Source organism: Penicillium arizonense (assembly GCF_001773325.1).
Source record: "Penicillium arizonense strain CBS 141311 chromosome Unknown PENARI_contig004, whole genome shotgun sequence".
Lineage (NCBI taxonomy): Eukaryota > Fungi > Ascomycota > Eurotiomycetes > Eurotiales > Aspergillaceae > Penicillium > Penicillium arizonense.
In genome coordinates, this window is record NW_019173281.1 from 1502167 (window position 1) to 1516599 (window position 14433).

The 14433-nt window shown below is 52.1% G+C and overlaps 8 protein-coding genes across 8 annotated transcripts; 5 read left to right on the forward strand and 3 right to left on the reverse strand.

Moving 5' to 3' along the window:
• Window positions 1-497: 497 nt before the first annotated feature.
• Window positions 498-1648, forward strand: PENARI_c004G12203 (coenzyme A transporter; the record flags this gene model as incomplete). Its single annotated transcript, XM_022629499.1, has 2 exons — window positions 498-614; window positions 683-1648. 2 exons carry the CDS (start codon window positions 498-500, stop codon window positions 1646-1648), a joined length of 1083 nt encoding a protein of 360 aa, XP_022490944.1.
• Window positions 1649-2016: 368 nt separating this feature from the next.
• On the forward strand, window positions 2017-3063 carry PENARI_c004G01692 (RNA-binding ATPase activator ESF2; the record flags this gene model as incomplete). Its single annotated transcript, XM_022628953.1, has 1 exon — window positions 2017-3063. The coding sequence occupies one exon, from the start codon at window positions 2017-2019 to the stop codon at window positions 3061-3063; it is 1047 nt and encodes a 348-aa protein (XP_022490683.1).
• Window positions 3064-3270: 207 nt separating this feature from the next.
• Window positions 3271-4911, reverse strand: PENARI_c004G06560 (ribosome-binding protein NMD3; the record flags this gene model as incomplete). The annotated part of the gene is made up of 2 exons (XM_022629195.1): window positions 3271-4801; window positions 4850-4911. The coding sequence occupies 2 exons, from the start codon at window positions 4909-4911 to the stop codon at window positions 3271-3273; spliced, it is 1593 nt and encodes a 530-aa protein (XP_022491229.1).
• Window positions 4912-5131: 220 nt separating this feature from the next.
• PENARI_c004G07275 (RsfS/YbeB/iojap family protein) lies at window positions 5132-7156 on the forward strand (the record flags this gene model as incomplete). The annotated part of the gene is made up of 1 exon (XM_022629231.1): window positions 5132-7156. One exon carries the CDS (start codon window positions 5132-5134, stop codon window positions 7154-7156), a length of 2025 nt encoding a protein of 674 aa, XP_022491149.1.
• A 230-nt stretch (window positions 7157-7386) lies between these two features.
• On the forward strand, window positions 7387-8954 carry pex12 (ubiquitin-protein ligase peroxin 12; the record flags this gene model as incomplete). Its single annotated transcript, XM_022629379.1, has 2 exons — window positions 7387-7444; window positions 7549-8954. 2 exons carry the CDS (start codon window positions 7387-7389, stop codon window positions 8952-8954), a joined length of 1464 nt encoding a protein of 487 aa, XP_022490806.1.
• A 327-nt stretch (window positions 8955-9281) lies between these two features.
• PENARI_c004G06065 (glycoside hydrolase family 125 protein) lies at window positions 9282-10942 on the reverse strand (the record flags this gene model as incomplete). Its single annotated transcript, XM_022629176.1, has 2 exons — window positions 9282-10749; window positions 10818-10942. The coding sequence occupies 2 exons, from the start codon at window positions 10940-10942 to the stop codon at window positions 9282-9284; spliced, it is 1593 nt and encodes a 530-aa protein (XP_022490637.1).
• Window positions 10943-11267: 325 nt separating this feature from the next.
• On the reverse strand, window positions 11268-12935 carry PENARI_c004G11535 (uncharacterized protein; the record flags this gene model as incomplete). The annotated part of the gene is made up of 8 exons (XM_022629459.1): window positions 11268-11413; window positions 11467-11643; window positions 11694-11834; window positions 11882-12194; window positions 12249-12427; window positions 12482-12723; window positions 12779-12834; window positions 12885-12935. 8 exons carry the CDS (start codon window positions 12933-12935, stop codon window positions 11268-11270), a joined length of 1305 nt encoding a protein of 434 aa, XP_022491029.1.
• A 149-nt stretch (window positions 12936-13084) lies between these two features.
• rad18 (E3 ubiquitin-protein ligase RAD18) lies at window positions 13085-14397 on the forward strand (the record flags this gene model as incomplete). The annotated part of the gene is made up of 3 exons (XM_022629325.1): window positions 13085-13616; window positions 13666-13783; window positions 13839-14397. The coding sequence occupies 3 exons, from the start codon at window positions 13085-13087 to the stop codon at window positions 14395-14397; spliced, it is 1209 nt and encodes a 402-aa protein (XP_022490682.1).
• Between the last annotated feature and the right edge of the window lie 36 nt (window positions 14398-14433).

Consider the following 14433-nt stretch of genomic DNA (forward strand, 5'->3'; position numbering starts at 1 on the left):
GTATGGTAATCCACCGGTTATTTGCGGGGGGCGGCTGGTATCGGCATGTCAGTCCGTACACTCGGAACTTCGCCAGCCAAAATACGTCAGTGAATGTGAACACACACCTGTCTCTTCTCTCTTACACTCTCCATTGCACATTCTACACATTCTCTCACATTGTTTATAATATTCAAGGGACTAAGGACCCTCTCCCTGCCCGATTGGAGGCTCCCGAACATCATCCGGTAGCCCGAGATTTTTCTTCCTGATTATCGCCGAACTGATCACGAGGGGATACCGTTATTGCCCCAGATATTTCCCCCGGCCTCGGCTGTTCAGCGCTCTCTCTTCCCATGTCGACTGGTTATTCAGACCATGTCAATCACGATCGCAGCAACACACAATCACGGATCCCGCCTCACGACACCCAAGAATCCACTCTGCAGTCTGCTCCGATGAGCGAAATCTCACATTCAAGATCGCCGAGCGCGATGACAAGTAGCGCAAAAGCCCCCATGGTCTCAAAAACCGTCACCGCAGGCCAGCAAAATGGCGAAACAAAGCCGCCACAAAAACAGAGCTTGGATTACATCTCAAGAACCGGGTTAGCTGGAGGACTGGCGGGGTGTGCGGTAAGTGCGTCGCGGGTGAAGAAGACCCAGTTGCGATAGTCATATACTAACCCTGGTGGGAAAACTAGGCCAAAACCGTCGTGGCACCCCTCGACCGTGTCAAGATCCTATTCCAAGCCTCAAACCCTCAATTCGCAAAATACACAGGCAGCTGGTATGGCCTTTCCGCAGCCATTCGAGACATCAAGCGCTCTGAAGGTGCAATGGGCCTGTTCAAAGGCCACTCCGCCACTCTCATCCGAATCTTCCCATACGCCGCCATCAAATTTCTTGCATACGAACAGATCCGCGCAGTTGTCATTCCTTCACGGGATAAAGAGACTGTATTCCGCCGGCTGGCGTCGGGCAGCATGGCAGGAATCACGTCTGTCTTCTTCACATACCCACTAGAACTCCTCCGAGTGCGAATGGCCTTCGAAACGAAACAGTCATCCCGCTCTTCCTTGACAGACGTCTGCCGTCAGATCTACAATGAGCGCGCGCGGTCCCCGTCAACAGGCTCCGCTGCGGCTGCCGAATCTTCTACCGTCGCTGCTGCTGAAAGTGCTTCCGCAGCTGTGAACAAGGTTGTCCCGCGCTCTGGACTCACCAATTTCTACCGTGGCTTTACTCCTACTATCCTCGGAATGCTTCCTTACGCTGGCATGTCGTTCCTCACTCACGACACCGTCGGCGACTGGCTCCGTCTCCCTGCTGTTGCGAAATATACCACCATCCCTGGTTCGACATCTAAGAGGTCTGACAAGGGACCCCAACTCACTGCTGTTGCAGAGCTATCTTCCGGCGCACTGGCTGGTATGGTCTCGCAAACGTCTTCCTACCCGCTCGAGGTCCTCCGCCGACGCATGCAAGTTAGTGGTGCAGTAGGTGATGGGCACCGTCTTGGACTTGCCGACACTGCTCGTACTATCTGGCTTGAGAGAGGATTCCGTGGTTTTTGGGTTGGGTTGACTATCGGGTATATGAAGGTTATTCCCATGGTTGCTACCAGTTTCTTTGTTTATGAGCGCTTGAAGTGGTCGCTAGGCATTTAAAGGCCTCTGACTTCTTGATCATTTGTTTTCTTTTCTCTTGTCTGAACATACATCATGAGATTCGGGTATGGATAGTCCTCGACCACATTACCACTTCTTGTTGGCGTTTCGTGGATACCTCGGGAGGGCTTTCTTTTTTTTTTTTTGCATTAGAAGCTTGGATAGCTTGCTTCGAAGATACACTAGAAGTCGTATATACAATTTACTATGTCAAGTCACTTTGTCAATTTCTTACTCTTCTGATATCTGTAAACTCAAGATTGAACTTGGCACTTGTATAGTCCCGCGGGCGCACGGGCCACCGCATTAAAAAAAAGTTGGATGATTCCCGCCTCTCACGAAAGTCTACACTCCCTCAAACCTCCAAAATGACGACCCGCACACACAACGAGTTCCTGGACACTGCAGCCAGCGATGATGAGACCAGCGATCGCGGCTACGACTCAGAAGCCAATGTGGCAGAGAGCAAAGGACGAGCCGTAAAGCGGCGACGAACAGCCGACACGCAAGACTTCTTCGGAGTAGAGTCAGACGAAGACGACGACAATGACGAACCCGAAGAAGAAGAAACCCGCGGCAAAGGCAAGAGCCGCAAGCAAGCAAAGACCAAGCAAGCCACAAACGAAGCGGACGAGGATGAAGAAGAAGACGACTCCAACGACGACGAAGCAGACCAAGACAGCGCATTCCTAGAAGCAGCCGCCAAAATCGCACGCACAAAAGCCCTCCAACCAACCGAAAAGAAATCCAAATCCGTCAACGGCAAACCCCCCAAGAAGAACAAAACAGGCGTCATCTATCTCTCCTCTCTCCCACCTTACCTCAAGCCCTTCGCATTGAAGGCGATGCTGGAACAACGCGGCTTCGAACCAGTCACAAAGATCTTCCTGGCCCCTCTCCTCCCCTCAGCAGCAGGAAACCGGCGCCGCAGCAACAAGCGCAAAACCTACACGGACGGATGGGTTGAATTCGCCTCGAAGAAGACAGCCAAGATTTGCGCCGAGACGCTGAATGCGCATATTGTCGGCGGGCGCAAGGGAGGCTGGTACCACGATGATGTGTGGAATATGAAGTACCTGCGTGGATTTAAGTGGACGGATTTGATGGAACAAGTTCAGCGTGAGAGGAGTGAGCGCGAGGCTAGGCAGCGGATTGAGGATTCGCGCGCTAAGAAGGAGGAGAAGATGTTTGTTGCTGGTGTTGAGAGCGGGCGTGTTGCTGATGGGATGGCGAGGAAGAATGAGGAGAAGGCGAGGAGGAGGTTGGAGGCTGAGGCTGAGAAGGGGGAGGAGGTGTCGCAGAAGAAGATTGCTCAGCCTGTTCGGAGACGATTCCAGCAGAGTGAGGTTGTTCAGGGGAGTAAGGAGGGCGCTGTTGCTGATGATGCGAAGAGGGTGCTTGGGAAGATTTTCTAGGCTGGTCTACTATTCTTGGACTGTTAGATATCTATGCCATTTTTTTATCGGAGTATATGAAGATTGCATCCGCATCCTGTACATTGCATATATCTATTTGAAAATAAGGAACTTTTTTTGTTGGATTGAAAGACCCAGGAAACATAACAGAAACGCCGGCCAGTGCCATGATCGTCAAGGATATCACGCGCAGTAAGCTCAGAGAGCTTATTCATTGTCTTCCATGTTCATGTCGTCAAAGTCATCAAGCAGCTCGTCCATGTTAATCTTAGGCACGGTCTCGTCTTGCTCATCCACATCATCATCCTCGGCCATCTCCACCTCCATCTGCTCGGGTCGGGGTTGCTGTTGGCGGACCTTGTACAGGTCAAGAGTTTGACGCAGCTCCTGGTCCTCCTCAACATCACGCAAGAACATCTCGTAGTCCTGCTCCATGCGGTTCTGCTCTTGCTCCTGGCGCTTGGTGCTGGGTACGTTACCGCCAGCGAGGGCTTCCTCCTCGTACTCCTTAGCCATACGCTTGAGGCGCCAGCTGCGGTTCTTAGACTTCTTGCTGCGGACATAGTGCTTCTTCACGAGGACGACATCGGGAACTGTCGAGCCGTATTGGTGGCTACGCTCGATTTCCTCAAAGTGCTCGTTGTTGAAGTTGGTTCCTGTCAAGTGGTAGCCGAGGACGGAGTCTCCCACGTGCAGGATACCACCGAGGTGAGTCCGGGTGAAGTAGGTGATATCGTTGGATCCTAGATCCGAGGCGCGGGCAACGGTGGCCTCGGACATAAGGTAACGACCGTTGGACAGACCGGTTGGCTCGATGTCCATGACAATGAACTCCTTGAGCTCGGTGACATCGGCGAGAGTCCTGAATGGTTGGCGCCAGTAAACGCCGGTGGGAACATCGGTTGTTTGGAGGGTGCAAGGGTCCATGAGGTTGACGGCAGTGCCGACGCGGTGACAGAGGGTCAGAGGGGAGATGTTGCCCAGAGAGCGGGCCAGCTTAAGTGGTAGAGCAACCAAGTCGTCCTTACAAATGGGGATCAGTTCAACGGAGTATGTGAACTTGTATGACTTGGTAGAGGTATGGATATCCATCGAAATGAGTTCCTGGGACTTCTTCGACTTGCAAGGAGTCACTGATTGCAGGAACTCGACCATCTTGTCGGCATGGTTTCTCTGAGCAAAGTAGAAGTCAAGACCGTCCTTTGCTTCCTTAATGTTGACGGTATCCTTGTGGGCACCGTGCTTGAGAATGACCTGCTCCAGGTAGAGGAAGGTTCGCTTGTGAGGAACCTTCTGACGAATCTGAACAGCGGCGCGCCAGGAGTTATGGGTATAAGATTTCTGACAGTCGGGACATTGCTGTGAGGCGACGACATATTCCACCTCAAATGTCTGCTGGATAATGGTACCCTGGAAGGCTTCTTGTTGGATCGTGATCTTCATCTTGATACGGCGGGAGTGGGGTTCGGTCCAGATGAAACTGGCGTCGATAATGCGGACTTTGGAGAGACCACGCAGCTTGCGTAGACAAAGAGCCAATAGTTCCTTCGATTCGGGGGCAGCGACAACCCAGCTTTGGGGGGGTTGCAGCCATCGCTCGCAGTCTTTGCAAGTGTGGAGGGTGGCTTCACGTTGAATGCCCTGGGAAACATCGACAGTGAGTCGGATACAGTCTGAGCAGAGGGCTCCAGCTGAGGTCGTTCCATCAATGGGAGCACCACAGTTGCAGCAAAGAATACTGCAAATTATTAGCATAATCAGGTATTAGCGGGGGAACACAACGCACGTTGCAGCAATCTGCTCCTGTTGTCCCGTCATATAGACGGGGGCATCCAGATCCATCGACATCTTGAGTAGAATGCCTGAAAGAAAGAGAGAAAAAAATGAACTGTAGTATAGAGTCCAGGACTCGAGACTGGTTATCGTGGATTTGTAACTTTTGCCCCTCCGAGAATCTTTTTTTGGATGACTCAGCTGTTTGCATTGTTTGGCGCTGCTATCGTTGATATCATCCGGAGCAAATCAGGACTTCCAGGTTTCCTCACTTTCTTGATTTAGCATCTTCACAATGAGCAGGGCTCTTTTACGAGGGGCTGTATGCCAATCGTGTCGTCACGAGGTACTCCGGTCTTTTGTATCCGTCTCAGGTGTTCGACTCCCCCGATATCCTCTTCCCTTCGGTTCAATCTCCAACCTTAAAGCTTTCTCCGATCGTCCTCCAACTTCGCATCGCCTTGACGTCCATCTGGCTGAACCAGGAGAATCCCCGGTGCCAGCCGAAAGCAATGCGCCAGCCTCGTCACAGCATGTTCCTTGGTATCTGCAGGAGGAGGCGCCGGTCGAGGATCGTCCGTTGACTGAAGCCCATCTCCCTGAGATCCCCAATGACTCCCCAGAGATGCTTTCCACCCTTCTGGAATATACATATAAAGATCTCGGTCTTGACGGTCTGAAGCTTTTCGACCTACGCGGCCTCGAAATCCCCGCGGCTCTCGGTGCCAATGTGATCATGATCGTTGGAACTGCCCGTAGTGTGAAGCACTTAAATGTGTCCGCTGATCGCCTCTGCCGCTGGCTGCGAAGTCAATACAAGTTGTCTCCATATGCCGACGGCCTGCTAGGACGCAACGAGTTGAAGATTAAACTCCGCCGTAAAGCCAAACGGGCGCGCGCTGCTGCCGCCGCAGGTGCAATGGTTGATGAAAAGGACGATGGAATCACCACGGGCTGGATTTGTGTTAACGCGGGCGTGGTGGACAAGGATGCTATCTCTCAGACACAGCTTAGCGATGCCGGCTTCGAAGGATTTGGCAACATCGAGCTTGGGACTAACGTAGTTGTCCAGATTTTTACGGAAGAGAAGCGGGCCGATGTTGACCTTGATGGTCTTTGGGAGGCTACTTTAGCCCGCGAAGGCCGAAAGAACGTTCGGCAGACCGATTCTTCTGAGCCTAGCTCTGCACCTCCCAGGTCTATGTCTGATGGTTTCGGCTCCTCTCCCAACCAAAAGAGAGGCTTCCATACCATGCGTCGACTGGCAGTACCCGAAATGAATTCCATTGAATCTGGCCTAGGGTCTGCTTTTCCTGTTATCGGAGCTTCACCCGCCGCTGGCAGCGCAGAAGCCGTCGCATCCCAAATGACACCTGCGTCTTTGCTTCAGATCCTCCGCGAACTCCCGGCTGAGAATGCACGGAGCGAGCTTGGGAGTGGTCCAGATGATCGCACGTCAACTATTTTTCTACGGCTCTTCTATACCAACCACGCCACAAAAATCTCCGCCCAGGAGAAGGCTATCCTTCGATTGAAGCTGCTGTCAATTGCGGTGTCTAAACAGCACTCGGCTTACAGTAAAGATGCCCTGTTCAGCGCATTTTCTGATTTCCTCCAGGATGGCTACGATCTGCCGGACGACCTTGGTTTTGATGTTGTCTCTGCCCTGCTGGCCCCGAGGCCAGTTGGTGCGAATCCACAGGAACTTGCATTTGATATTCCTGAAAATGATATGGAGCTTGCCCTGAGTGTACTGGATCGTCTCAGCCTACGTGGCGTACCCATTCTTAACATGAGAATGTTCAACATCCTCTATCAAACATGCGTTACGCCAAGTGGATCGTCCGTGGAAGGGGCTTCGCAGCCATCATCTACTACTCAGCGAACCAAGTCCCAGGAACGAATTTTGTCTCGGCTGACCAAGATTGTCGCGGCAGCCAATGTTCCATTCGACGCCGGCGAAGCTCGTAAGCTCATGGTTACGCTATTTCAGTGCGGGGACCACGATGGGTTCTGGCGATTGTGGAATATGTTTCCTGTAAAAGGCCTTAGCCGTACACGAGATGATTACACTCAGCTGTTTCAGTTGCACGCTGACCTTGGCGACGAACGGCGAGCACGCGAGTGCCTCTCTCTTGGCATACCGCTGATGACCGAGGAGTCTCCTATGATTGCGTTAGAAGGTCTGGTTGTGCCCGCCATCATGCATTGTATCTTGGTGGCTGACCCGACCATTCACAAGCGTGAAGAAGATGGTCCTCCGAGTTTCTATATGCCCCTCTGGACTGATTGCCAGGAGGCACTTGCTTTCGGAGCCTGAACGAAGAACAAATATCTGTAAAATAATATAGCATATATTCTGCATGTACAATATCAATTTTCATGTCAATGGTTTGGAGCGTCCTCAAAGTTGTATTTCATTGATGAATTCGAATGTACGGAGTAGTCAGCTCGGATAAGTTGAGCCTCGGCAGACGATCACTGATTCCGGCGACTGTCACCTTCATCTCTCCCCCCATTCCAACTTTCCAAGGATGATTGCTCCTGACAATGGAGTATCTTCCTAGTCTACAACAGGAGTTTGACGAGAACAAACCGTCGCTCTTCGGTAAGTTACCATTGACACTTCCCCGCGGAGATGGGGAGACCCCAGACACGGGGAAAGGGCCCCCCATACAGCAGAATCGCTAACATCAAGCTCGCACGCGACAGAACTCCTCGCTGAACAGCAGCTATCCGATCTCCTCCCACCATCTCTACGCTATCTCCTTGCAGTCGCAACACACCGCCACCCGCGATACCTCCTCCGGATCCTCAATTCCTATGACGAAGTCTACGCTCTCCTCTCATTAGTCGTCGAAAGATACTACCTCCGTACCTTCGGCGGCTCCTTTACAGAGAACTTCTACTCCCTGAAACGTGAGCGCGTCCTCCGCACCAAGAATGGCGAGATCCCGCGCGCCCAGGTCGGCGCCGCTGGCCCCGTGCGTGAGGCCCTCAAACTACACTCAACAGACATATGGAAGAACCTGTTCGTCATGGTCGGAATCCCCTACCTGAAGCGCAAGCTTGACGAAGGGTATGATATCCACGCTGCTCCGCAGGCATCCCTGGTGATGGGCGGCGGCCCCCGATACAACCCCAGCGACGATCTGCCGGCCAACCCGTCGCTGCGCCAGCGCATCTTCCACTTCTATAAGTGGTTCCTACGCAGAGTCTACCCGTCCGTCAACGCTGCGTACTACTTCTCCGTTCTGGCGTTCAATCTTGCCTACCTCTTCGATAACACAAAGTACTCCTCGCCATTCCTATGGCTGATCGGTACGCGCATCCGCCGCCTCGGCGCCGCAGACCACCGCGCCATCGCCGCTGTGCTAGACCCCAAGCCCGGCCCTGGTGCCGGCCGCTCTCAGCGACCAGGCGGTGGTCTGCTCGGTCTTCTCAGCCCCCAAAATCTCCATACACAAGCCCTGACCTCGCTACGGTACTTCCTCCCCGCATCGATCTTCGCTCTCAAGTTCCTGGAATGGTGGCATGCCAGTGATTTCTCGCGTCAGCTCGCCCGAAAGGCAACTGAGGTCCTCGACCTGCCCGCTCCCGTGGTTGCGGGCCTCACTTCTCCAGCTGAAAGACGGAAATCGTCAGACGAGAAAGAGAAGGCTAAAAAGAGTGCCGCTGCTGATTTAAAACCAGCGCTTAAGTCTCCACGTCGCCATCAGCCTCCTATCTCTGCTACTTCTTATCTTCCCATTTACACCGTGTCTTTGCCTCCGGCTGATCCCTCGAGTGCGAATACTTGTCCTGTCTGTATGGGCCAGCTCGTTAACCCGACTGCATGCCAGACAGGGTATGTCTTCTGCTATGTGTGCATCTTCCACTGGCTGAATGGCGAGCACCAGCGCCAGCTGGACTTTATGACTGGTGAAGGTGCTGGTGCGCCGTGGGAAGAGGAGATTACTGGCGACGACGAAGACACTAAGAAGGGCGCTGGGGATGTCTCTGAGGGAAAAGGTTCTCGTAAGCGCTCTGGTAAATGGGAGAGTGGCAAGGGAAGATGCCCCGTCACAGGACGAAGAGTACTTGGAGGCACTGAGGGCCTGCGGAGAGTGTTGATTTAATTGTTATTTTATATCCCTTTTGTTATTATATCTTCACCAACATTGCACAGAAACATCCATGAGGATTATAGATGACGATGAATCTACTCAGATTAACTACGTATACGAGAGGCTTGAACTAGAACATTAAAGGACTTCTCGAAGGATTCGATCCATCGATCTATACCAGAGACGTATTCAATTCTGGCTGCAGAACAACAGGTAAAATTTTACTCCCGATGCTGACTTATATATGAAGTTCATTTGATTTTGATAACAATGAATTGCCCGCTTGGGAGCTATAGTTGATACTTCTTCCGGCAACAAGCCCAAAGCATACCATGAAGCCTATTGCACAGTATAAGGCTTTGCCCCCTTCCCAAAGATCAAATGCGGCTTCTCAGCAGCAACCTTAAGAATGGTCTGCGCAAAGACGGAGTTAGCCCACGAGAACCAAGGACGAGTATAGTCCTTGATATTGTTAACATTAATAGACTCATGAACGAGGCCCAGCAAGCTTGAATCCCGAACAAGATTAATATTCGCCAGGATCTCATCATCATCATCAGAAGTCATAGCCGCAACAAGCAAAGACATAGGCCAAGCATTCTCAAGACCAGCATGCGGGCCGCCAATACCACGGAATGCCGGACCTTCCAGGTAATACGGGTTCCCAGACTTGGAGGTGATCATCTTGCGGGTATTCTGGTAGACAGTGTCCGATTTATCCAGGAAACCGAGGTAAGGTAGAGAGAGAAGTGATGGGATATTAGCGTCGTCCATGAGAACGCGCGAGCCATACCCGTCTACCTCGAAGGCGTAAACATTGCCGTAGGTGGGATGCTGGACAATGCCGTGCTCGCGGACTGCCTTGGCGAGTTTCTCGCCGCGCTCCTGTAGGTTCTTGACTAGATCGTCCGGTCCACCGGCGGCTTTGATGACCTTTGCCGTTTTCTGGAGCTGAACGGACATCATTGCGTTGGGTGGAATGAAGAACCCGAAGATCGTGGCGTCGTCGCTGGGACGGAAGGCACTGCGAATTAGGCCTGTCCCGCTGTTTAGTGGGTTGCCCACGCCCTCCAGGCTGAGGGTTTCGGTGCCGAGAGTCGTCTGGCGCTGGAATGTGTATGCGTTTGTGACGAATTGGTTCTTTGAGTTGAAGGTCGGCTGAGACTGTGCGTCGATGGTCTGCAGTACGGTCTGCAGAGCTTTGTACCAGCGGTCTGTTAGGAAATCGGTTGAGCCGGTGTTCTCGTGGAACTCAGTGCCGAGGAGGAGGAAATGCGCAAGCGAGTCGAGCTCGTATTTGCATTCGAAGACAAAGGACTTTTCATAGGCCGGGTGGACTTTGTCCGTTTGGGTGCTGTTTTCTGGCTTGATTCCGCTGAGAGATGGCGGCTGGAATGCATTGCAGTACGGTGACTGGATGACGAACTCGGACTGGGTGTTGATTGCGCCGAGGATAAGTGAGTACAATTTCGCGTCTTTGGAAGCCAGTGCTTGGTAGTTCGTGAGCTGGTTGGTTGAGTCGCGCAGCCACTCGGCGTTGATATCGCCTGTCACGACGAATGTCTGCGTGCCTGTCCACTGCGCACCAGATTGCGCGCTGGCCCGCTTCGTAGAGGAACTGGATCCGTTTGTGTGCCACCTAATAGTGGTGTCAAGGGTGTTGGGGTAGGCATTGCGGAAAAGCTGGGCCAGGTCTTTGTCTGTTAGGCGCGATGTTATATCGTCGATGACCTTCTCGACGGCGGGCGATGAGAACGTCCGACATGCTTCTGCGGGTCGCTGGTAGGGAAGCTTCAAAGGGCCTTCACTATAAGGAGCACTGTCATATTCCTGATGAGCAATTGTCCGGGTACCTTTTGGTGGGGAAGTACTCACTGCGGCGTTGACGCATATGAAACATAGTCAGGGCAAGCCCGTTTTAGGATAGCCGGGTTATCGCGACCTGGTAGGGCATTGGAAAGGCCCAGCAGAGACGCGGCGAGGATGACTGACAGAGTCATGGCAGTAGGTTATCTAGGTGTAGTCGAAACAAAAGAGGGAGTTGTGGGGGAGCCGGGGTAATTAAGAGGGGACGTCGATCGTAACCGGGCAGGGTCACATTCCATAACATGTTGAGATACTCTAAGTTATCTGCAATGTAGCCCTGACTTCAATTTCGGTGCATTAAACTGCGAACTGAGGTGACATCGGCCAAGGCACGGATGCTCACTTCTCCACAGAGTGCGGAGAAGATCGACATTGTTTAATTTCCTCTTTGGGTAATTCTACTTCTATACTCCGTAGAGACAAACAACATGGTATTGAGTGAGAACTTTAAGATTGAACTCATTTCTTTCCAAAGAAAGACATGATATTACCTTGACCCTGGCCAGCTTTACCGGCCTTACCCTTGGGGACATTGACTGCTGGCTTCTTCTTAGGGGCTGGCTCATCTTCGGAGAATGACTCCCACGACGCTTCTTCCCGAGTCACTGTTGCAAGTTAGTAACAAATATATTAATGGGTCCCAGTGTGCTGCACAGACCTAGGTATCCTTCCTCGTCCTTGACCGTCTTCTTCTTCATGACCTGTCGCTTGCCTCGCCGCCGCCCGCCTTGCACGGTTACTTCTTCTTTAAGTTCGACTGGCTTGGATAGCGGTGGTTGCTCGATAGGGGTAGGTTCCCGAGATGGTTCCTCGTCAGCATCGGGCATTTCTTCGTCTGGGTTTATATTAGTAGGGTTGCAATTCCTGTAGCAATTCGGCACATACCGTCAGCTTCGTCATCGTCCATCATTTTCTTTAGCTTTTCTTCGCGTTCTTTTCTGCTTTCGCGGTTTGCAGCTGCTGCCTTGTCACCGCTATCAGGGAACAGTTCTTCTGGTTCTTCTTCGGAAGCATCATCAAGCACAACTGCGATATGTTAGCTAATGTTTCAATATCGCACGGGGTTGACTCACCATCCTCCGTGCTTAGTTCTGCAGGGGCAGCTGTCTTTTGCTTTGGCTTCGCCTTAGCGAACGAGCTGAACAAGCTGCCCTTTTTGGCAGGCGCAGCTTTGGCAGCGGACTTCGAAGATGACTGGGAGTTTGCGGAAGTGGATGGCTGAGAGTTCGGATCATCGGTCTTGGTTTCAACCTTTGCCGGATCGACTTCCTTTTGCAATGGCCGTTTGGCAGGTACTGTTGACTCGATAGAAGGCCTTGGTGCCTTAGCAGCTGGCGCCTGAGCCTTAGCTGCTGGAGGTGGAGGTGGGCGCGTGCCAGTTCTCCGCTATAAAGCGTACCCGTTAGATCACTATAACTGTCTTCCATAATAAGATCATACCTTGACATTTCGGTTCTGGATCATGCCCCATTGCTTTCCACACTCCAATGGATCTTCCTGCGCATACTTGGTCGCAATCTCGCGACTGACATCGACCAACACGTTCAAATCAGGGAGAGGTGTGGGTTCAATGCTGTAGACATGGATTGTAGATATCGATTGGAAAGTTGATTTCGCATCTGCCCCGTTCGTTCAGTATTCAGTCTACCATCGAGATCTTCGGACCACCATACCTTCCAGGTCTTCTTCACGAGCTAAAATGATTGATGCAATGCGGGTTGAGTATGAAGATGCATCCTGGTTCGGCATCGAGCTGGGCAAGTCAGGGCTGCTCTGCATAATCTCATCCTCGTCGTTGGCATGGCCATTCGTAGGAGCCGGCTCTGGTGCTTTCTGGATACCGGAGATGACGTAGGTTGCGTGGACGGTCTGTGGCTTCTTCGCATTCTCATTGCGGTGGAATTCAAAGAGAACCCTAAGAAACCAAATTGTCAGCCTCTGCTGGATCTTCTCCAAGTCCTTAGACCTACTGTTTGGCTCGATTGGCGGGCACCTTTAGCGCGCGGCTCAGTGAGCGATAAGTGACCTATTCCCGGTCAGAATATGAACGTTGAAGAGAATATAAGAGGAACATACAGCATGTCGCTCATTGAGCACATTCTCAGCCAGATACAGCTTGGAGTCCATCGTTGTGAGTTGCAAGTTGCTCCGACGCGTGCCCAAACCACTTAACGCGTATCAGTCAGCGGGTCTTGGCGTCTGCACTCCACTCCCATTCTCCTCTCGAGATCTGAGATTCTACAAAGACCTCGCGTGAGGTACAGGTCTCTTCTCCAATGGATCAATCGTTCGACCTGCCCGATTCCACCGATTGGGTAGGAACACCTCTGTCACTACTTGCGCCACTCGAATCCTCGCTCCGGTGTCAAGTCTGCAAAGACTTCTTCGATAACCCGGTCATTACATCTTGCAGTCATACATTCTGTTCACTATGTATTCGCCGCTGTCTAAGCACTGAAGGGAAATGCCCTGCTTGCCGGAGCTCTGACCAAGAGCTGAAGCTGCGCCGTAACTGGGCAGTCCAAGAACTGGTCGACGCGTTTATGACGGCACGGCCGAGTGTCCTGGGGCTTGCGCGAGCGGAAAAAGAGCGCCTTAAGAAGGGAGAGGATGATACCAAGCAACCGGTAAAGAAACGAAAAGTTAGTCGCGTTGCAGAGGAGGAAACGCAAGTTGCAGAAGTCAGCTCGCAAGGCCGACGAACACGGTCTCAAAGAACCACAAGAACCTCGGTAGAAGCGCTGATTGCCCCTCAGAGCATTCCTGAGGTTATCGAGGATAGTCAAGATGACGATGAGTACATTCCAGGTATGACATCTTGGACTCGTATGCCAAACTCAGTCTAATAATCTCATAGAAGATGGCATGGTCGCGTGCCCGATCTGCTCCCAGAAGATGAAGGAGGAAGCGGTCTTCACACATTTAAACGTTCACACAGAGGAGGAAGCTCAGCCTCCAAAGCCAGCTCTTTTTGGGTATGTTGATTCTATTACCGAAATCTAAGAATATGAATGCTAATTGACATCGCAGGTCACTGATGGCCCCACCCCAAAAGGATCTAACCCTAGGCAAACCTCCCGATCGAATCCCCGCCATAAACTACTCCATCTTGAAGGATAATTCATTGCGAAAGAAGCTCCGGGACCTCGGTATCCCAGAGTGGGGTCCCAAACCGCTTCTGCAGCGACGCCATACGGAGTGGATGAACCTGTGGAACGCTAATTGCGATTCCAAAAACCCCAAATCAAAACGGATATTGCTCTCAGAGCTGGATATCTGGGAGCGGACGCAGGGAGGGCATGCTGCTACGCCATCACCATTTCTTTCGTCAAGTAACGTTATGCGCAAGGACTTCAATGCCAACGAGTGGTCCACAAACCACGATGACGATTTCAAGCGCCTCATTGCAGATGCGCGGAAGAAGAGTGAAGCTCAGATCAGGTCCACTATTCCCGGAGCATCAGAAAGTTCGTCTGGGCCTGCGCAAGCTCAACCACAGCAGCATGCTGAGGCACTGCCACCGAATGGTGCTCGCATTGAAAACGACCCAGGCTCAGATGCCAATAATACCATCGACCTCTCCGGGTGACTATGAATGGATATGAATCGGACCCGACTTGGAACT